Source organism: Entelurus aequoreus, linkage group LG11, assembly GCF_033978785.1.
Source record: "Entelurus aequoreus isolate RoL-2023_Sb linkage group LG11, RoL_Eaeq_v1.1, whole genome shotgun sequence".
NCBI lineage: Eukaryota > Metazoa > Chordata > Actinopteri > Syngnathiformes > Syngnathidae > Entelurus > Entelurus aequoreus.
In genome coordinates this window covers 69,444,854-69,469,853 of record NC_084741.1, presented here as the reverse complement: position 1 = coordinate 69,469,853, position 25,000 = coordinate 69,444,854, and the positions used below count along the sequence as shown (strand labels likewise).

The following is a 25,000-nucleotide window of genomic DNA, read 5'->3' as shown; positions in this document are numbered from 1 at the left end:
TAACATATAGAACATGCTATACGTTTACCAAACAATCTGTCATTCCCGATCACTAAATCCCATGAAATCTTCCTCCTCTGTGTCACTCCTGGTATGCGCCGCTAGCGTCCATTCTTTCTGCTGCTCGATCGCCGTTTTCCTGCTGCATATTTCACTACGTCCAGCTTGTAACCTGCAGTATATGATTTCCTTTTCGGTGCCATTTTAGTTCAGTCCTTCTCAGTTTTTATAAGTTACCGCCAATGTTGCTGTGATCCATTTTAATATCTCCGGCAGTAGCGTATAGCATATAGCAGTTAGCATTCCAAAACCCACAATGCACTTCTGCCATGACCCGCCCCCGCCGAATTCTTATTGGTTGGCGTGTGAGTGACGATTGCTGACGTGTGTGTGACGATTGCGGACATTTTCTTCGTCGCTCACGCGAATGAGCTAAATAATATTATTTGATATTTTACGGTAATGTGTTAATAATTTCACACATAAGTCGCTCCTGAGTATAAGTCGCACCCCCGGCCAAACTACGAAAAAAACAGCGACTTATAGTCCGAAAAATACGGTACTCACCGGGACCGTTAGCAATTGAATTTGAGAACACAGAGTTGACAGTTGCGATAGCCAATCAGATCACAAATTGTTGACAGTAGCCTATCTAGGTAGCCTGATGTTAACGAGACTGTGATTGGATACTCACTTGTTATTCCAAAGTGAGTATCCAATCACAAGTTGAAATTTAGCAGGAAGCAGGAAGTGTTGACCCACAAAGAAGGAGAACAAAACGTTGATTAGGTGGCAGATATATATTTGCAAGGCCATTTTCAAGAAGGATATTTAAAGAGAAACTACATCTTGTGGGATGATGTCGGCGATGAAATGGGGAAATGCCTGCCATTTCCACTCGAATCAACTGACTCCTAGTTAAAATATTTTTTTAAATTTGTTTTCACGTTTAATATGTTTTCTGCAATTTTAATTTTGACAGTACTAAGTAAGATATGTTTTAATTGCTGATGCAGGTTTATTGATTTTTAAATGCACCAGAAAATAACCCGTTTTGTACACTGTTGAGGTGGTTCAATGCACAGTAGGGCGTACATGTGTTCCTGTATAGTATTTCTCCAGCAATGGTCATGTGGTGACATCAATTATGGTATTTTGAGAGGTAATCATTGAAGTCGGACATCACTGAAGGCCTACACTGCAAAAAGTCAGTGTTCAAAAACAAAACAAAAAATACAAAAAATGAGGGGTATTTTACTTGAACTAAGCAAAATTATCTGCCAATAGAACAAGAAAATTTGGCTTGTCAAGACTTTCCAAAACAAGTAAAATTAGCTAACCTCAATGAACCCAAAAATACCTTAAAATAAGTATATTCTCACTAATAACAACTGACTACTATATGAGTACGTATTTTCTATTATTTCATTGAAAATAAAACACAAAGTCCATTTGGCTGTCATCTGTTTTAATATGAGAGAAAATTGTGTCAAAGTCATGATTTTTTTGTTCATGCTTGAAATAAGAAATTATTCCTTTAAAAAAGTAGTTTTATACTTGTGAGTAGGGATATCCGATAATGGGTTTTTGCCGATATCCGATATTCCCCAACTCTTTAATTACAGATACCGATATTAACCGATACCGATATCAACCGATACCGATATATACAGTCGTGGAATTAACACATTATTATGCCTAATTTGGACAACCAGGTATGGTGAAGATAAGGTCCTTTTTAAAAAATAAAATAAAATAAAATAAGATAAATAAATTAAAAACATTTTCTTGAATAAAAAAGAAAGTAAAACAATATAAAAACAGTTACATAGAAACTAGTAATTAATGAAAATGAGTAAAATTAACTGTTAAAGGTTAGTACTATTAGTGGACCAGCAGCACGCACAATCATGTGTGCTTACGGACTGTATCCCTTGCAGACTGTATTGATATATATTGATATACAATGTAGGAACCAGAATATTAATAACAGAAAGAAACAACCATTTTGTGTGAATGAGTGTAAATGGGGGAGGGAGGTTTTTTGGGTTGGTGCACTAATTGTAAGTGTATCTTGTGTTTTTTATGTGGATTTAATAAAAAACCAACCAAAACAAAAAACTGATACCGATAATAAAAAAACGATACCGATAATTTCCGATATTACATTTTAAAACATTTATCGGCCGATAATATCGGCAGGACGATATTATCGGACATCTCTACTTGTGAGTGTTGATGACACAGCTTTGCAACAGTTGATATTCTAGTTTCAAGCATGTTTTACTCAATATAGCTCATCAAATCTCAGCAACAAGCTGTAATATCTTACTGAGATCATTTAGGACCAAAACCCTTAAAACAATTAAAACACTCTAACATAAAATCTGCTTAGTGAGAAGAATTATCTTATCAGACAGAAAATAAGCAAATATCACCCTTATTTGAGATATTTATATTAGATTTCAGTTTTTGCAGTGTAGGTGGGAAACGCACGGAGGAAAAAAACAACAAATATCAGCCTCTTGCAGTTATCAGTGGCCTAGTGGTTAGAGTGTCCGCCAGGGCCGGCCCGTGGCATAGGACGTATAGGCAAATGCTAAGGGCGCCGTCCATCAGGGGGCGCCACGCCAGTGCCACAAATGTTGGAGGAAAAATATAAAAAAGTTGGTACTATTATTTCTAAATACATAAAATAATCCCACGTTAATTAAAATGCAAAGCAAAGCCTATTTAATAGAAATATTATTTGTTACAACATTACGCCCCCCCTCCCCCCGCACGGTGCGCCCCCTCCCTTCCCGTATCATGACTCTTTTTGGACGTCACCACATCAAAAAATCAACACAAGATGTCAAAACGGCCAAAACTGTCAGGTGCCCAGGGAAGAAAAAATAGAAAAGAAGAGGAGGAGAAACGAGAAAAAGACAGAGGTAGCAGGTATAGGTAACGTTAGCCTACATGAAATTATTTGTCTGTTACAGAATGTGATAGTAACCTGTCTTTTTAGCATTAAGCTAATGTTACATGATTCGGCAATTCCTAATCCATAAATAGCTAGTTCTGTTTTAACTTCGGGTTAATATTGTGGAGGGGGCTAAATTGTTATGGAAAATAATAATGTAACGTTAGGTAATTACAGTACTCCCTGGTGTACAGTAATTTGTAAGTCATTCTAGTTAATGCAATATTAAAAAGCACAAATAGAGAACTCTGTTGGATCCCCTTTTTTTGTAATATAGTTGTTAAAGTCATACTGGTTTGATATCTTGTTTTGTGCAGTGCCTTATTTATATTGTATTTTTAATTTATTTTATGCAACTTGTTGACACGTTTTATTTTGTGTTTATGTATGTAAAAAATATTGTATTTCATATATTCATTTTTTATTTTTTGTATTCATTTATTTATCCATAGTTTTTTTTATCTAGTTAACAATTCTGATTGTTAATTTGCTTTCTTTAAGTTAAAAAAAAGGTCAAAGACAAAGCTATTCGGTTTCTTGTGAGTATATAAACTTCACTGCCGATGTGGGGGGGGGGGCACCTAAAATCTTGCCTAGGGCGCCAGATTGGTTAGGGCCGGGCCTGGTGTCCGCCCTGAGATCGGTAGGTTGTGAGTTCAAACCCCGGCCGAGTCATACCAAAGACTATCAAAATGGGACCTATTACTTCCCTGCTTGGCACTCAGCATCAAGGGTTGGAATTGGGTGTTAAATCACCAAAAATTATTCCCGGGCGCGGCCACTGCTGCTGCCCACTGCTCCCCTCACCTCCCAGGGGGTGAACAAGGGTGATGGGTCAAATGCAGAGAATAATTTCGCCACACCTAGTGTGTGTGTGACAATCATTTGTACTTTTACTTTAATTTACCGCACTAATTAAAACCTCGATTAATCGTGCAGCCCTAGAGTGTGCTATCAAGTTTGCACATGTTCTAGTACAGGGGTCACCAACGCCGTGCCCGCGGGCACCAGGTAGCCCGGAAGGACCAGATGAGTAGCCCGCTGGCCTGTTCTAAAAATAGCCCAAATAGCAGCACTTACCTGTGAGCTGCCTCTATTTTTTAAATTTTATTTATTTACTACCAAGCTGGTCTCGCTTTGCCCGACATTTTTAATTCTAAGAGAGACAAAACTCAAATAGAATTTGAAAATCCAAGAAAATATTTTAAAGAGTTTGTCTTCACTTGTTTAAATAAATTCATTAATTTTTTTACTTTGCTTCTTATAACTTTCAGAAAGACAATTTTAGAGGAAAAAATACAACCTTAAAAATTATCTTAGGATTTTTAAACACATATACCTTTTTACCTTTTAAATTCCTTCCTCTTCTTTCCTGACAATTTAAATCAATGTTCAAGTATTTTTTTATCGTAAAGAATAATAAAAACATTTTAATTAAATTCTTCATTTTAGCTTCTGTTTTTTCGACGAAGAATATTTGTGAAATATTTCTTCAAACTTATTATGATTAAAATTCAAAAAAAATTATTCTGGCAAATCTAGAAAATCTGTAGAATCAAATTTAAATCATATTTTAAAGTCTTTTGAATTTATTTTAGAATGTTTGTTCTGGAAAATCTAGAAGAAATAATGATTTGTCTTTGTTAGAAATATAGCTCGGTCCAATTTGTTATATATTCTAACAAAGTGTAGATTGGTTTTTAACCTATTTAAAACATGTCATCAAAATTCTAAAATTAATCTTAATCAGGAAAAATTACTAATGATGTTCCATAAATTATTTTTTTAAGTTTTTCCTCTTCTTTTTTTTCGGTTGAATTTTGAATTTTATTTATTTTATTTTTTTTGCAAATATTTTTATTGAATTTTACAGTTAAAATCACATTTAACAGTCATACTTTGGTCAGGTTAGGTTGAATTTTGAATTTTAAAGAGTCGAAATTGAAGATAAACTCTGTTTCAAAATGTAATTGTCATTTTTTTTTCATGTTTTCTCCTCTTTTAAACCGTTCAATTAAGTGTAAATATCATTAATTATTAATAATAACACAGAGTTAAAGGTAAATTGAGCAAATTGGCTATTTCTGGCAATTTATTTAAGTGTGTATCAAACTGGTAGCCCTTCGCATTAATCAGTACCCAAGAAGTAGCTCTTGCTTTCAAAAAGGTTGGTGACCCCTGTTCTAGTAGATCAGGGGCCGTACTTATCAAGCTTCTTAGAGTGCCATTTTACACTTAAGTCCTGAGAATTTGCGAAATTTAGTCCTACTCTCAAACTTAAGAATAAAAGCTTTTTATCAACGTTCTTAAGTCTAAGAATCACTCCTACTCTCCACGATATTTAAGAGACCTTCAGAGGTGTCTTAAGTGGTTAGGAGTTGCCAGCAGGGGATGGCACTGAGGCGAGAGAGACGTGCGCGAACGTTCAGGGAACGGAACAATGTTTTGTTTTTTTTGATGACGAGCAGCTGATCAAACGGTATCGTTTAGACAGAGCGGATATTATTTTTGTCACAGATTTAATACTTTTCAATTCCTTGTTGATTTCTGCATGTGTCTGCAGTGGGCTAGTATATATAGAGCCACCCACACCAGTTTCAAATTAGTTGCCCAATTAATGAATTGGAAAGAAAATGTTATGACAGTAGCGTATGTGTGTGGCCGTGAGGTGAGTGACGTCAGTGAGTGTGTGGGCGATAGAAGAGAGGGAGCGGTAGCGTGAGTGCCGGCGGGGACTAGTTTGTTTTGCATTATTTTGTAGTTTATTGTCAAAATATACACTCCCATTGTCCACTTAAATATTTCCAAGATATTTCTTTATTCTTAGACAACGGATTCCCTTCCGTGATTGGTCATTTCTATGGACACAGAAATGACGTCACCTAAAATTCCGTTTACGGCACATAGTAATGTCGTAATTCAGCTCTGAGTGTGACACTTAAGATTCAGTCCTACACTTCGCTGAAAGTGTGAGTAAGACGCTTGATAACTAACTTTTAAGTGCAGCTTTCAGCGAATAATTTATTTACTCTTAAGTCAACTCTTAGCAGACTTCTTAGGAGTAATTCTAAGAAGCTTGATAAGTACGGCCCCAGGTTGTTAGTCGTCCTATCAAGAAACAATTTTTTTTCACCCCCATTTCTGCACATTTCCTAAATGTTGACAAAATCCTTTAGTAGCAAATCAGGCTACAGATGTCACTGCCTGTCGTAAAACTACAACTACGGCGGGTGACGAATGAAACCTTGTGAATCTTGAGAAACTAGACACCAGGCAGATAATAAAAAAGATGCATGGCGGGAGGGTAGAGAAGACAATCTACCGTGAATAACGACAAAGAGAGCATAACATCAGCGGGGACGGGAAAAAGTCTGAAGACATTATTTGCTTCTAGCTGATGCATCATCTGTGCTGCAGGCGTGGGGTAAACTAGCACACAGGAGGTGGTGGAGCACTTAGAGGGAAAACGTGGCGGGATTGATTGTCTGTAGAGCACAATTACATTTATTATGTGTGTGGGGGGGAAAGGGGAACAAAAGTGTGTATTGTTGAGCTTATATTATTTGGAGCCACACCAGGAGAGTACAAACACTGGCGCACGCACAAATAACCACTCACCTCCTCACAATCCCATATGTAAACACACCTACACGCACACACACACACACACACATAGCATAGTATCGCAAACACAGATGCCAACACAGATGCCCGCGAGCGCTCTCGTAAACAAACAAAGGCAGTCAAGCCCTTAAATGCACACGGCCGCTTTGAGATAAAGCTGCAGACGTGCTAACGCTCACAGTGCAAACATTAAGACACAAACGCCACGCCGGGTTACACCGCGGAGTCGGCGCTGATTTTTTTAAGAGCGAGCAAATCAGGATAGACAGAAGCCGTACCATGAAGAACCTCATGGTGCTCCCTCCGTGGATGGTCCCGTACTCGATGTTGGTCTGGTCGGCCAAGTCGTCCGGGGACTCGATGGGGGCCTCCATCCTCTGCACGGTCAGGAAGGCGGCGAGGTTGGCCGTGTAGGACGAGATGATGATGAGGGTGAACGCCCACCTGTACCATGAAAGGGGGAAGATGTATGAGACTCTACATTTCAAAAATCGCAAACATGTTTTAACAGTTTATGAGCACCAGCTGTGAGAAAAATCTATTATCTCCCGTGCGCCACTCGTGAGAAATGAGGCGTTCAGTGACATACGGCACCAAATCCAGTCTTTTGAACGCCTTTGTGATGTGAACGATGAGAACCGATTCGGAATTGCCAGCCATTCCTTTGGCAGCCGTTTTTTGGCAATTGCTAGAACAATCATTTTACCGTATTTTTCGGACTATATCAGTGGTTCTCAAACTTTTTTTGTCATCCCCCACTTTGGACAAGGGGGAGTTTTCAAGTCCCACCTGCCCCCATCGCCCCAACAGAACGCTAATGCCAAGCTTAACATTTTCAAATTTATTGAACATCAAGTAACATCAAGTTGTATACATTCAAACTCAATAACATAAAATAACATCAAGTTCAATAATAAATAAAATAACTGTGCAGCTGTGGTATAACTTGCATCAAGTTCAATAATAAATCAAATAACTTGCATCAAGTTCAATAATAAATCAAATAACTTGCATCGAGTTCAACAATAAATAAAACAAAAGTGTTATAACTTGCATCAAGTTCATTAATAAATCAAAAAAAGTGTTATAACTTACATCAAGTTCAATAATAAATCAAATTTTTTTTATAACTTGCATCAAGTTCAATAATAAATCAAATAAAAGTGTTATAACTTGCATCAAGTTCAATAATAAATCAAATAAAAGTGTTATAACTTGCATCAAGTTCAATAATAAATCAAATAAAAGTGTTATAACTTGCATCAAGTTCAATAATAAATCAAATAAAAGTGTTATAACTTGCATCAAGTTCAATAATAAATCAAATAACTAGCATCAAGTTCAATAATAAATAAAATAAAAGTGCCACTTTGCAATCTTTGCAAAAAAAAGGAGGAGCTATGCATTTTGGCAAGACAGGGCAAGTGAACATGAGTTTTACAGTACTCCAGCATTAGTGGCTGCAATGAGCCTGTTTTGCACTGCACAGCTTTTCAAATGGGGGTTGCAGGCTTGACACTGCCACTGTTAAAACCTCATTGAATTCGGGGCTGAGCTGCCTTGACGCGAGTGCTTCCCGGTGAATGACACACAGTGTGTCCAATGCGCATTTGGCGCAACCCTCTTTATTAGAGCCTGCAGCCCGTTTCTTTACCCTGCCATGGTCTGTGCGCCATCAGAGCAAAAGCCCACACAGTTTTCCCATTTAAGGTCGTGTTCTTTGAGGAAACTGTCCATTATCTTGAACAGCTCATCAGCAGTGGCTCTATTTTTTATGTATTTGCAAAACAGCAAATCCTCGCACAGTGGCTCGCCATTCACAAAGCTTCCACTTAGCCCCGCCCCCATTAGTTACTGTTGCTATGTCTGTCAAACTTTCGCTCCTACCTAGAAATTTAAAGCCTACAGGAAAAATAAGTAATTTACATTTATTTATATAGCGGATTTCACAGACAGAATCACAAAGTGATTTCCAGTGTGTATAGAAAATGAAAGCATAGTAAAAAAAAAAATCTAAGAATATAATTAAAAAAAAAAAAAAATGTAAAGTGAAATTTCCTCCCGTTTCTCGAGTTTCATAAGTTTGCGACTTATACTCAGGAGCGACTTATGTGTGAAATTATTAACACATTAGCGTAAAATATCAAATAATATTATTTAGCTCATTCACGTAAGAGACTAGACGTATAAGATTTCATGGGATTTAGCGATGAGGAGTGACAGATTGTTTGGTAAACGTATAGCATGTTCTATATGTTATGGTTATTTGAATGACTCTTACCATAATATGTTACGTTAACATACCAGGCACGTTCTCAGTTGGTTATTTATGCCTCATATTGACACGACTTGGTCTCTGACGTGGTTTGCTCTCCCCAGATGCAAACGAACTGAAGCAAATATGGCGTGGAGGTAAAAACATGATTTTATTCTACACTATCAAAACTCAAAAAAAGGTACAAACAAAAGGCGCTCACAGCGGAGGTAAAAAAACTTGACTAGGAAAACAAAAGGCGCGCACAATGGCGGAGAACTATGAACATTAAACAAACAAAAACTTACGTGACAAGGAACTGTGAACATAGCATGAATGTGTGATGTCGCCAGGACGAACAACAGAAACAGAAAAGCCTATATAGTGACATGATAAGTGAAAACAGGTGCGTGACTAACTGTGAACAGGTGCGTGACATGACAATGTGAAAACGTGAGACAGGTGTGTGTGAGTCCAAACGTGGAACAGGTGAAACTAATGAGTAACCATGGAAACAAAACAAAACCAGGAAGTGAAACCAGGAACTAAGGAAGTGTCCAAAAAACAAAACAGCACATGGCCAAACAAAAACATGAACACAGACATGACACATATAACGTACACTTATTCAGCCTGTTGTTCACTATTCTTTATTTATTTTAAATTGCCTTTCAAATGTCTATTCTTGGTGTTGGCTTTTACCAAATAAATTTCCCCCAAAATGCGACTTATATATGTTTTTTTCCTTTTTTATTATGCATTTTCGGCCGGTGCGACTTATACCCCGGAGCGACTTATTTTATAAGGCGCATTAAAGGGGTCATATTATGATTTTTTTCTAAATGTAAAACAGTTCCTTGTGGTCTACATAACAAGTAATGGTGGTTCTTTGGTCAAAATGTTGCATAGATGATGTTTTACAGATCATCCTCAAGTGGCTTTCTGACAGTCGCTTCAGGATGCGTCGTTTTGTGGGCGGTCTTATTTACGTGGCTCACCTTCGACAGCGTTTTCTCCCCGTCATCTTTGTTGTAGCGGTGTAGCGTGCAAGGACGGGAGTGGAAGAAGTGTCAAAAGATGGAGCTAACTGTTTTAATGATATTCAGACTTTACTTAAATCAACAACGGAGCAGCACCTCCTCATCCGGAAACGTGTCTCGCGAAAAACCGTCCGACCGGAACTCTGTAATAACTAAAGTTCCTTGGGTGAATAATGTAAACTCACTACACCGGTATGTTTTAGCGCTTTCATGGGGAGTTTACCGACATATATAAGTAATAACTTTACACTACTTTGTATTGGAAATGACAACAACGGAGGATTAATGTCACATAACAAGAAGATAGAGAAAAAAGAAGAAGCTCATCGACTGGCGGACGCGCGCACATTTTCAGGACATATGCAGATCCCAAATACACATCAGTAGGTACCAGAAGGTAAGAAAAGTTGCTTCTGCATAATATTGCAAAACAAAACGCCAGATAATATGTCTTACCTTATACACACACCATAATAATACTTGTATGTTTAATGCGCCGACAATTATTCAAGCGGTGTGGCATCATAGCTTACCAAAGTCGTACTAAAACATTTTGATAGATTCTTGAGCACCGTGTGTAATGTTTTATATTTTTAATGGAACATTTACAATGTTGTTAGTGTTTACTTGAGACATATTGCAATAATAGTGCTGTCTATCTGTGACTGCCATCTACTGGTCATACTTATAATTACACCATGTCCCAAATAAAATTGCTTCGAGGTGAGTAAGCGCAACCAAACTTATTTCTTACATTAGGCACTGTCGAGTTTTGAGGGGAAAAAAAGGATTTTAAGTGCGCCTTATAGTTCCGAAAATAACTTGTTAACAAAAACGTATCTTTCATAAATAAATAAATATAAATTATATATATGAATGAGTTAGATCCCTTCGACTTGGTCAATTGAAAAGTAGCTCGCCTGCAGAAAAAGTGTGGGCAGCCCTGCTTTAGTCCATAAGAGCTCTTTAATTTAACTCTTTCTGAGCAAAGACGCGAAAACCTACAAGATTGAGTTAATATTGCTGCTTTATTAAGTCTACATCAGGGGTGTCAAACGGACGGCCCATATTTTTCGGAGTATAAGTCGCTCCGGAGTATAAGTCGCACCGGTCGAAAATGCATAATAAAGAAGGAAAAAAACATATATACACTACCGTTCAAAAGTTTGGGGTCCCATTGAAATGTCCTTATTTTTGAAGGAAAAGCACTGTACTTTTCAATGAAGATAACTTTAAACTAGTCTTAACTTTAAAGAAATACACTCTATACATTGCTAATGTGGTAAATGACTATTATAGCTGCAAATGTCTGCTTTTTGGTGCAATATCTACATAGGTGTATAGAGGCCCATTTCCAGCAACTATCACTCCAGTGTTCTAATGGTACAATGTGTTTGCTCATTGGCTCAGAAGGCTAATTGGTGATTAGAAAACCCTTGTGCAATCATGTTCACACATCTGAAAACAGTTTAGCTCGATACAGAGGCTACAAAACTGACCTTCCTTTGGGCAGATTGAGTTTCTGGAGCATCACATTTGTGGGGTCAATTAAATGCTCAAAATGGCCAGAAAAAGAGAACTTTCATCTGAAACTCGTCTATTTTTGTTCTTAGAAATGAAGGCTATTCCACAAAATTGTTTGGGTGACCCCAAACTTTTGAACGGTAGTGTAAGTCGCACTGGAGTATAAGTCACATTTTTGGGGGAAATTTATTTGATAAAACCCAACACCAAGAATAGACACTTGAAAGGCAATTTAAAATAAATATGAATAAGTGTATGTTATATGAGGCATAAATAACCAACTGAGAACGTGCCTGGTATGTTAACGTAACATATTATGGTAAGAGTCATTCAAATAACTATAACATATAGAACATGCTATACGTTTACCAAACAATCTGTCACTCCTAATCGCTAAATCCCATGAAATCTTATACGTCTAGTCTCTTACGTGAATGAGCTAAATAATATTATTTGATATTTTACGGTAATGTGTTAATCATTTCACACATAAGTCGCTCCTGAGTATAAGTCGCACCCCCGGCCAAATTATGAAAAAAACTGCAACTTATAGTCCGAAAAATACGGTATTCGGCCCGCTGGAGGAGTTTGCTAAGTATAAAAATGAACCTGAAATTTTTGAATGAAAGAAACAGCTGTTCTAAATGTGTCCACTGGATACCGCTATAGCAATTCTTTGTATCTTTGTAGATGATGTGTATCTTGTATTTATTATTATGTATTATTATTATTATTATTGTATTTATTGTAGATATGTACAAAATAAACCACATGATGTTAGTACATTAGTCGAGAAAAGTGATCAGACTACATAAATAACATACTCTTATTTGATTTTGATATACTTTTTTTATCTTGATAGATTGAAAATTAACACCAATGAGTTGACTGATGAACATTATCACTAGGGATGTCCGATAATGGCTTTTTGCCGATATCCGATATTCCGATATTGTCCAACTCTTTAATTACCGATACCGATATCAACCGATAACGATATCAACCGATATATGCAGTCGTGGAATTAACACATTATTATGCCTAATTTGGACAACCAGGTATGGTGAAGATAAGGTCCTTTTTTAAAAAATTAGTAAAATAAGATAAATAAATTAAAAAAAATTTCTTGAAAAAAAAAGAAAGTACAACAATATAAAAACGGAAAATACGGTAATTAATGAAAGAAGACGACCACTATGTATGCCAGTGGGTACTCACCAAATATACTGTAAAAATAAGATCAACCACAACTAGGGATGTCCGATTATGACTTTTTGCCGATATCCGATATGCCGATATTGTCCAACTCTTTAATTACCGATATCAACCGATACCGATATCAACCGATATATACAGTCGTGGAATTAACACATTATTATGCCTAATTTGGACAACCAGGTATGGTGAAGATAAGGTACTTTTTAAAAAAATGAATAAAATAAAATAAGATAAATAAATTAAAAACATTTTCTTGAATAAAGAAGAAAGTGAAACAATATAAAAACAGTTACATAGAAACTAGTAATGAATGAAAATGAGTAAAATTAACTGTTAAAGGTTAGTACTATTAGTGGACCAGCAGCACGCACAATCATGTGTGCTTACGGACTGTATCCCTTGCAGACTGTATTGATATATATTGATATATAATGTAGGAACCAGAATATTAATAACAGAAAGAAACAACCCTTTTGTGTGAATGAGTGTAAATGGGGGAGGGAGGTTTTTTGGGTTGGTGCACTAATTGTAAGTGTATCTTGTGTTTTTTATGTGGATTTAATAAAAAATTTTTAAAAAAATAATAAAAAAAACGATACCGATAATAAAAAAAACCATACCGATAATTTCCGATATTACATTTTAACGCATATATCGGCCGATAATATCGGCAGGCCGATATTATCGGACATCTCTAATTATCACATAATTTATTCAGAAAGTATAAATAAGGATACAACAAATAAAGACCGCAACAGGTAATTGTAAAAAAAACAAAACGACGACATTATGATTTGTACAATTTCAGAATGTGCTTGTTCTATTTTTAAACAAAGAAAACAATCTGAAGTTGTCTTTATTTTTAAGTTATCGTGCCGTGATTTTACCAGTCCGGCCCACTTGGGAGTAGATTTTTCTCCATGTGGCCCTCGATCTAAAATGAGTTTGACACCCCTGGTCTACATCATAAGAAAAACCCGAGGTGGGAGTCAATTAGTTAGCCAGCAAGTTAATGACAAACTTGAGTGGCATCTTGCATTGACTTTGTAATGTGCACTACCGCCACCGACAGGGCTGGAGTGGAACGCCATGACCCTCCCGATGGACTCACCACACTCCGCTGACACATCTGGTGGACAAGGCTCTGGGCATGATCTCGGATCCCTGCTGCATGAAGCCGCCGACGGGGAACCACAAGCTGTTGCCCAGAGTGTACTGGTTCTCCAGCATGTCCCTGCGCTCCCGCAGACACGGGTGAGGGTTGTACCACTCGTAGGGGCTCAGCCTGGGACAGAAGTACGTGGAAGGACGTGAGCCACGTTTGTGTGACGTCATCATGTCGAGATAGTCACCTTGCAGCCAGGAAGAGCACGCAGCTCACAGCCAGGTAGGCCAGCAGCATGAAGAGCCACACAGCCGGGGAGAAAGGATCCAGGAAGGAGAAGTAGCCCGGCTTACGACCCTGGGAGCAGACAAGGGGGGGGGTGTCAATAAGGAAACTCCCAGCATGCACCACAGCGGGGCGCTACTGCATCCTTCAGGGCTCTATTTAATAACACATCTGGGAGAGCTTTGATCTGCTAAGGCAGACATCCATACATGACATGCTCTAAACTAGGGATGTCCGATAATGGCTTTTTGCCGATATCCGATATTGCCGATATTGTCCAACTCTTTAATTACCGATACCGATATCAACCGATACCGATATCAACCGATATATGCAGTCGTGGAATTAACACATTATTATGCCTAATTTGGACAACTATGTATGGTGAAGATAAGGTACTTTTAAAAAAATAAAATAAAATAAGATAACTAAATTAAAAACATTTTGTTGAATAAAAAAGAAAGTAAAACAATATAAAAACAGTTACATAGAAACTAGTAATTAATGAAAATGAGTAAAATTAACTGTTAAAGGTTAGTACTATTAGTGGACCAGCAGCACGCACAATCATGTGTGCTTACGGACTGTATCCCTTGCAGACTGTATTGATATATATTGATATATAATGTAGGAACCAGAATATTAATAACAGAAAGAAACAACCCTTTTGTGTGAATGAGTGTAAATGGGGGAGGGAGGTTTTTTGGGTTGGTGCACTAATTGTAAGTGTTTTTTATGTGGATTTAATAAAAAAAAACAAAAAAAAAACAAACAAAAAAAACGATACTGATAATAAAAAAATGATACCGATAATTTCCGATATTACATTTTAACGCATTTATCGGCCGATAATATCGGTCTGCCGATATTATCGGACATCTCTAACCACAACCCATTTTTTGGCTTTTTGAATTAAAAAAAAAAAATCTCCTAAAATCGAAGCGCGATCCAAATAGAAATGTGACTTCTCCAAGCTTGAAAGAGAAGCCTAAAGTCTTTTTGGATTGAGCTGTAGCCCTGTAATCTTCATAAAGCGCTCCGCCTTGCTTAAAAGGGTTACATAAAAAAAGTCCCAAACCCAGCCTCCTCACCAGGTGAACCCTGTACAAGATGCTGATCCCCAGGGTCATGAAGGGCTTGGAGAAGTCGATAACTTTCTCCCTCTCTGACGTGATGGTGAAGCCTGCCACCGCCAGGTCGGCTTTCTGTGGGATGGGACAGAAATAGATAAGTACGGAGGATGGATGGGATAATAGTGGATGGAAAAAATAAAAAATAAAAGACAAGTGGTGAGGTAGCTGCAAAAAATAGAGGCACTTGACGGAGCAGCAGCGCTTGGATGAGCGCTGTGATGGCGTCGGAAATGACAAAGAGACATTTCTGCAAAAACATGCGGCTTTTCTCTCGGTGTGGAGTATCCATCAACTAAATGAGGCTAATTGCAAGGAAGCACAGCACGGCAGGTCTTTACACATGTGTCACCCCGTGTACGTGTGAGTGGGTGGCATCCACCTCCTTCCATCACCTCCATTAGATCCTAATTGATGAACATGGGCCGCTAATTAGAACCGAGTGATCCAGCAAAAAGAGGGAAAGCATGAAGAGTCAAGGGGGCACACCACCGCAGCAGCAGAGTCCACACAGGGGGCCCGCAGTCGGGTAATTGAAGTTTACCGTATGGTGATTAAGCACGGAGAGAAGGGGAGGGGCGCCATTAGCCCGCTTAGACCACAAAGTGTCAGTCAAATGCACCCTCGGCCCGGACCAGCGCCGCCAACAAGACGCAATCGGGGGAAGAAAGACAACATAAACAAATTTGGCGAACAATCAAGTCAGCATTGTTCCCAGATATGAGTCTACTCAAGGCCAGCGTGTGGAAATGTTGTACCATGACCCCCAACTCTACTTTACACTCCAAAGTAAAGGAAAACTTGACATATTTATAATCATATTTAAGTGAATAATGACAGTTTATATCAGGAGTCCCCAAACTACGGCCCGTGGGCCGGATACGGCCTGCCAGCATTCAAAATCTGGCCCGCGGGAAGTCCCAAGTTAAAAGAAAATCAAATTAACAAAAAAAAAAGTTTTTTTTTTTAATCTGTCTTTTTTAATCCATTTTTACCGCTTGTTACTCTCGGTGTCTTCTAGCCGCTCGGGCAAATCATATTGTATAAAAATGCATTTTCCCATCGATAACGTGACATCGTTTGCGCTCTTTCAGTCAACTTGTGCGAGGAAAATACATGTATATATATATACCCGAAAGGGACAAACAGTAGAAAATGGATGGATATATATATATATTTATATATATATATATATATGTATATATATATATATATATATATATATATATATATATATATATATATATATATATATATATATATATATAATATATATATATATATATATATATATATAATATATATATATACAGTATATATATACACACACAGTATATATATATATATATATATATATATATATATATATATATATATATATATATACATACATACATATATACTCATATATATATATATATATATATATATATATATATATATATATATATATATATATATATATATATATATATATATATATATATATATATATACATATATATATATATATATATATACCAGTGGCGTGCGGTAAGGTTAATGTCTGGTGAGGCACGACTGCATCATCACAGTCAGATTTACAAACATATATACCGTATTTCCTTGAATAGCCGCAGGGGCGTTAATTAATTTAAAACCTCCTGTCACTCCTGCGTTTACCGGAAACCGGCGGGATGGCCGTGCATGCGGTAATTATTTTAAAACCTCTTCTCACTCCGGCGTTTACCAAAAGGAATCCATAAAATTTAGGCGTGCGCTTTGAGTGTGATGTAAGCATACCATCATGAAAAGCACATTTAATTAAAAAAAACGTTATTATGGTCTTACCTGTACTTATAAATGGAGTCCATTTGCAGCTCCTTCTGACCAAAAGTATCGATAACTTGTTTATAGAAGTCTTCATTATTTTCTTTTTTCCGTTTTAAAAGTCTCTGTCTCGATGGAGATATTCCTTTAATTATTACCTCCTGCTTCCATTGAAAGTCCAGTTTAGAAAACTGTTTTATTTTAGATACCGGTATGTAATCCTCCATGTTAAAAAAAAAAAATCTCTTGCTGCGTGTGTTCACTTCTTCTGCAGTACCGGAAGTCGCAAGAAGGATCACTAGCGCGGCAGCGCCCTCTACCACCAGGAGGCGGGAGTCATTTAATGACTTATACAGTATTTCACACACGCAGCTACGGTATATTAATAAAACATAGCTGCTTACTGTTCTTTTTAGCATACTGTACCGGTATTCAATAGCTTGGACCTTAAATCCTACTGAATAGCTCTTTATCTTTTTTCCTTTGTGCGATTGTAAACTACTGAAAGCAGCTTCCTCCATTTTGAAAATGAGGACAGATGCGTCACTCGTGACGTAACGAATTTGACCCGGTGGAAGTTCTAGCCATATGCTAAATATTTTGCGAAACGAGTTTGACCCGGCGAAAATTATAGACATGCGATAATAAAATTAATATTTTGCAAAACGAATTTGATCCGGCTTCAATAATAAACCGGCGATAAGGCCAAGCATGCGTTAATTATTTTGAGAAACGAGTTTGACCCGGCAGTAATTCTAGACATGCGAATACTATATTCCCTGCGCCAATTCAAGGAAATACGGTAACCTGCAGTGCAGGTGTACCTAATGTTGTGCCCCTGCGGTCGTTCGCGGCTCCTGCAGCGCGAGCATTGTTGTTTTTGCATTTTTTGGCTTCTTGTTAAGTGACTTTTTTTTGGGTGGATTCGGTCTTGCACGTGGAGGGTTTGGGTGTGGGCTTTGGTTGGTGTGGCCGCGGCGCTCCCGTCGGGGGTGCATTCTGCGGCGGAGGTGCTTGGCACAAGGAGGCGGGGTTATGAGACGAGCCTCACACAGTGTGTCTTCGCAGCAGAGTTTTATGAATGCTCAGCACTAAAAATGTTACACACATACAGTTGTTGACAAAATACACTGTACATGATATACCTCAGCTAACTAAACTATGGAAATGTATAATATAATTCATATAGCAATACGGTCTCACTGCACAGCAGGCCAGCAGTTAGCCGAGTCATTGCGCACAATCCATGTTGAGGCACAAATCAGTGACGTGCCTCAACTGGCTGCTGATCACCGCACCGTCTCTTCTCAGTATTTGAACGGCAAATGTGAAAATAAAAATAAAAATAATCTAAAACTGGTGAAGTTAAATGGAAAGTAACTTTAGTATAATCACTGGATACACATAACAATTTAATAATTTTTTTTTTCTTTTTACTTTTTTTTTTCTTTCCATGATCTAGTGACTGCACGTAACTGATATATACATATATATATATATATATATATATATATATATATATATATATATATTTATATATATATATATATATATATATATATATATATATACATGCATATATACATATATATATATATATATATATTATATATATATATATATATATATATATATATACATATATATATATATATATATATACATATATATATATATATATATATACATGCATATATACATATATACATGTATATATATATATATATATATATATATATATATATATATATATATATATATATATATATATATATATATATATATATATATATTATACATATATATATATATATATATATATATAAATAACCACGTGGTGCCACCATGAGACACACACCCAGGTCTGATCAGCCGGTGGTGGGCCAACCTCGGCAGAGGGTGTCTTGTGATAAATGGCCGAAACGCCCAATGACGTCGGGGAACACAACTGAAGATGTGTTGTACTGGTGGCACCACGTGATTAGTGCCAAACTCCACCCCACCCAAGAGGACATTTCCAACCCCATTTAATTGTTATGCTGAATATTTAGGGATCTTTAACAACTAGTCCTATTAAGAATCCTATATACACTACCGTTCAAATGTTTGGGGTCACATTGAAATGTCCTTATTTTTGAAGGAAAAGCACTGTACTTTTCAACGAAGATAACTTTAAACTAGTCTTAACTTTAAAGAAATACACTCTATACATTGCTAATGTGGTAAATGACTATTCTAGCTGCAAATGTCTGGTTTTTGGTGCAATATCTACATAGGTGTATAGAGGCCCATTTCCAGCAACTATCACTCCGGTGTTCTAATGGTACAATGTGTTTGCTCATTGGCTCAGAAGGCTAATTGATGATTAGAAAACCCTTGTGCAATCATGTTCACACATCTGAAAACAGTTTAGCTCGTTACAGAAGCTACAAAACTGACCTTCCTTTGAGCAGATTGAGTTTCTGGAGCATCACATTTGTGGGCTCAATTAAACGCTCAAAATGGCCAGAAAAAGAGAACTTTCATCTGAAACTCGACAGTCTATTCTTGTTCTTAGAAATGAAGGCTATTCCACAAAATTGTTTGGGTGACCCCAAACTTTTGAGCGGTAGTGTATATATATATATATATATATATATATATATATATATATATATATATATATATATATATATATATATATATATATATATATATATATATATATATACCGTAATTTCCGGACTATAAGCCGCACCGCACCTGACTATAAGCCGCACCAGCTAAATTTAGGGGAAAATACAGATTGCTCCATATATAAGCCGCACCCGACTATAAGCCGCAGGGTTTTGATGTGTAATTAGCGTAGTATATAGGGGTTCCTGCTACCACGGAGGGGATTGTCGGGACAGAGATGACTGTTTGGGAACGCAAAGCGTCCCATTTATTAACAATAAATCTTTCAATCATTCAATCAAACTTTCACATCTTTGACATGGCGAACAGCATTCGTGCAGAGTACAAATAATACAACGGTGCAAAGTAATACAAAGTGCTCGCCTGTACGTTATCAAAATAACCAGCCTACCGGTATATGAAAAGTCAGTCTTTAATCATTGTGTCATCGTCTTCCTCCTGCGTACTAAAACCACCGAAATCCTCTTCGTCGGTGTCGGAGAAGAACAGGCCGTATATAAGCCGCACCCTTGTATAAGCCGCAGGGACCAGAACGAGGGGAAAAAGTAGCGGCTTATAGTCCGGAAATTATATATACAGTGGGGCAAAAAAGTATTTATTCAGCCACCCATTGATTGTCAATGGGTGGCTGACTAAATACTTTTTTGCCCCACTGTATGTATGTATATATATGTATATGTATATACATGTGTATATATATATAGACCGCCCCCCGGCCAAATTGCTTTAACCCAATGCGGCCCTCGAGTCAAAAAGTTTGGGGACCCCTGGTTTATATGATTATTTCAAATTCATATTCTGGCAGCTTTATACTGAATTTGTTGGCACATTTTTGTAAAGAAATGTTTTTTTAATTTCTTTTTTCCCCCCAAACAAAACCAAAATATTTAAGATATGTTCAAGATATGTTAATCTTATCTTTGAAAAAGTAGAAAACCTATTTAGATCATTTTGATATATCAAAAAATTTGCTCAAAAAAGCTGGTTTCACCCAATCCATGCAGAAGTTATTTTTTTCCGTGCATGTAAACATACCAAGTGTGTGTGTATGGCGCGGTGACACTGGATTTAGGGTGGGCCCTACAGGAGTCTTGCATATGGGCACCTAAAAATGTGGTGCTAAGCCCCTGAATGTGTGCATTAATGCAGGGGTCTTTACCTTTTTGACCTGGGGCCCACTCAAATATTACCACTGATTCAGTCATCTTACTCTTGATTTGGATAATATTCAATAATCAACGTGCCGGGTACCATCTCTTCGCAAAGAAACACGGCCAGGGCTCCCACTACTTCAGCGCGATGCTGAGTTGATTTTTCATGGTAATTTTTGTGCTGATCTTATCTGCCACACGTGGAAAGCCGGTCCGTGAAAATAATGCATATATTAAACCGGTCCCTGGTGGAAAAAAGGTTGGGGACCCCTGCTCTAGAACACATAATTTATATTTATCAGGTAACAATGTATTCAAAATAGAAACAAATCAACTTAAAGTCTAGTATTTACCCTGTTGATGAGTTCTCCCACCATGCCCGTCCAGGAGCCGTTGGGCTCGGGGGCGCCGTAGAGGCCATCGTCCACCAGTTTGATCCTGAAGGAGAACTTGAGGATGTCGGCCAGCTCCCTCAGCATGTCCACACAGAAGCCCTCGTACTGGTCGTTGCCGCGGAAATCCTGGTAGTTGTCTTTGCGCATCACGTATGGGTTTTCCTGCACCACATGAGACACGACATATACTGTATACAGTAGAGAAGGGATTCGTACGGCCTCAATTCCTGGGTGGATCTCACGTGAGAGGAAGAAGGGGTGTTCATCATTTAGCAATGCAGTCTGCTGAAAATGATGGCGAGTGCCACTATACATAGCAGCTGAGGCTGTGGTCAAAGCTGGACTTGTCACAAAACACATTTAAAGATATTTAACCCTCTACTGCCACCTGGCGGCTAAAGTGCACAGTGCATGCTCCAAATGTGTCACGTTTCACGTGTCGACGAATTGCGCCATATGACAACGAGAGAACAATAAACATTTGTAAACAAGGTACTAATGAATAAAAAACAGAACTATACTCTGTTTGAAAAGTACCGGTTCCCAACAGGCATGACGGCGCGCCATCACGTCATGACATTGCTGGTTTTACGAGAAGAGGAGCATGTTCGGCAGCGCACAATCACGGAGTACTTACAAGCAGACAATGTGTGTAGACAGAAAAGGGAGAACGGACACATTTTGGCTTAAAAAGAGACAATAAAGGTGAAGCTATAACACTGAAACGCCCTCAGGAAGAGGTGCTTTAAGACATGGCTAGCTAGTGTTGGAAGCAGATCAGAATCATATCCATATTTAAGTGTTACTTCTTTCTAAACTCCTATAGTCATATAAAGAATAGCTAGTGTTCTTCCTTCTTTTGAGTCTCATAGTAAGGTGTTGGCCTTCTAGATTGGAATGTGTCAGAGTAGAGATAACTCGGAGTAGTCTAAACAAAGGGAGTGGGGGCGGGGGACAGAGGGAAGATCACGGGACTTCCGGGGGTTTGAGGGGAGACCGAGCTAGACCGATCTGGACCGGGCTGGGGAACGCTGGGGTGCTGGATTGGTCTCAGTTTGTCCTCTAAGCTTGGAGAATAAACCACAAAATACCAACTGCTGCCTGTTGATTGAATATAAACATCAGCTTATTGCCATAAAAAGAATCTGGGAGAGACTAGCAATTTGAATTCCCCATTGGAGGAATGCTGGTCGACGCAACACTAGCTAGCGACTTAAGTCCATCCGCAGTCTGCAGTGTTTTAGCTACTTCTAAATCACTAATCTTCGCCTCCATGGCGACGAATAAAGTACGTTTCTTACAAGTATCGTCCCTGGAGGAATAGCTAAACATGCTTCACTACACAGCGTAGGAGGATACAACAGCTCACTGGCGTCACCGCTAACAAAAGCTAGCACGCCTGAACGTAAACAAATGCCATGGTTAGATCTACACTTGACATCCACTGTAATGATACCAAGTACAATAGCGTATCTAGTCGATAATACTATGATTTTTTTATTGTGACAAAATCTTTTCCATCCATCCATTTTCTACCGCTTATTCCCTTCGGGGTCGCGGGGGGCGCTGGAGCCTATCTCAGCTACAATCGGGCGGAAGGCGGGGCACACCCTGGACAAGTCGCCACCTCATCGCAGGGCCAACACAAAATCTTTTTTCCTTTTTAAAAAAAAATTCATATTATGTTTATAAACTGAGGAAATATGTCCCTGGACTTTGGATATGACCAATGTATGATCCTGTAACTACTTGGTATCGAATCGATACCTAAATTTGAGGTATCATCCAAAACTAATGTAAAGTATTCAAACAACAGAAGAATAAGTGATTATTACATTTTAACAGAAGTGTAGATAGAACGTGTTAAAACAGAAAATAACCAGATATTAATAGTAAATGAACAAGTAAATTAATAATTCATTTTTACAGCGTGTACTTTATAAAGTTGACAAAATAGAATGGAAAATGACACAATATGTTACTGCATATGTCAGCACACTAAACTAGGAGTCTTTGTTTGTTTACTTACTAATAAAAGTTGTCTTGGATGTTCACTATTTTATTTAAGAACAAACTTGCAATAAGAAACATATGTTTAATGTACCCTAAGATTTTTTGTTAAAATAAAGCTAATAATGAAATTTTTTTTGTGGTCTCCTTTATTTAGAATAGTATCAAAAAGTATCGATACACATTTTGGTACCGGTACCAACACATTGGTATCGGGACAGCCCTGGTTTGCTGCATGTTATTTGAAAGGACATTGATGTCTGTCATCAAGCATGTCACAAAAATATTTCCAGCAAACTCGGTTATTTTCTCACCTGTCACGTTTTTCTTCAATGAACCGCAGCTCCCCAGCGCCAACAGCACTCGTACAGCTACCACCCCTTTGACAGCCGACACAATCATCTTGCTACTTACTGTACTTGCCATTTTTTAGACAATAATGGACGTGTTGACTTATTTCAGTGGCAAGTACTGCTGCACCTTGACTACCGGTACTATTGTCCCTTGAGATGATGCTGTACACTGAAATGTCACTCCTTTTGTGAGATGGTGCATGTTTGACTCAGCCTTCACCAAAATAACACATAATGCTTTTATTCGGAGTGCAAGCTTTTCTTGAAATATCACAACACTGCGACTCACCATGTTGTTTACATCCACAAGCAATCTCCCGCCGCTGCAAAAGCGGTGAGTATCGACATCTTTGGAAAAGGTAACCCATTGCTACACAGTGAGGCATTCCACGGGGATGCTGCAGACCGTGTTCAGTGCAACTAGGAGACATCATTGCAATGCGACAAAGCTTCCCTAGGGCGGTGGTATTTCTTTACAGTGGATTTATCATTATACAAGCTTCAGACGGCGGCTGCTGTGCTTTGTTCTCGGTGGATCACATCAGACTACTATGGGCTTGTTTTTCTCTCTCCAGAAAGAAAGGCTTTGTTTTCAATGACTGGAAGTTCAATGGCTTATCCCTGTTGTAGACTTCCATGTGGGAACGCTTTTTAGTAATCCTCCAGCGAGAAGAAGAACTCAACACATTGCCAGTCTCTTCTGAATACTTTGTTTTGTTTTGCGGATTTGACCCAAAAAAGGAAAACTATAAACCAGGCTAATGGTACACAGTGTTTGTGGATAACCTAGCTATGCTTAAAAATCACTCATGACCCAGTTGGTCAAGCTAACATTGGCGTCTAATACTGCATGTTTTTTTCTAGTTGTATATGGTCAATAAGTATCACTCGAAACACAAACAATTCCAAAATACTTAAAAAATTGTGTCAAGAGATATTTTAAAATATATATTTTCCTTAATATCAAATATATATGAAAATATGTTCAAATACACATAAAAAAATATATACATGTATATATACACACACGTATATATAATATACGCACGCATGCACGCACACACACACATATATACATACGTATATATATATACATACATATATATACATATACATACATACATACATATGTACATATTTACATACATACATATGTATGTAAATATTTACATCCATATATACATATGTATATATACATACATATACATATGTATACATACATACATATACATATGTATACATACATACATATACATATGTATATATACATACATATACGCATACATATATATATATATATATATATATATATATATATATATATATATATATATATATATATATATATATATATATATATATATATATATATATATATACTGTATATATACATATAAATACATATATACACATTTATATATATATCATGTTTATCTATTTTTTAAATAATTATTAAAAGCT

At 37.4% G+C, this 25,000-nt stretch overlaps 1 protein-coding gene across 2 annotated transcripts in view; it reads right to left on the bottom strand.

Moving 5' to 3' along the window:
* The window catches only part of grik5 (glutamate receptor, ionotropic, kainate 5), a 459,142-nt gene that overhangs the window by 22,480 nt on the left and 411,662 nt on the right, over positions 1-25,000 (bottom strand). For both annotated transcript variants that reach the window (XM_062063911.1, XM_062063910.1), the window contains 5 exons: positions 21,135-21,338; positions 15,107-15,220; positions 13,978-14,087; positions 13,737-13,910; positions 6,868-7,033 (listed from right to left, as the gene is read on the bottom strand). In XM_062063911.1, the coding sequence (XP_061919895.1) occupies positions 6,868-7,033; positions 13,737-13,910; positions 13,978-14,087; positions 15,107-15,220; positions 21,135-21,338 (768 nt within the window). The remainder of the gene's footprint in view (positions 1-6,867; positions 7,034-13,736; positions 13,911-13,977; positions 14,088-15,106; positions 15,221-21,134; positions 21,339-25,000) is intronic.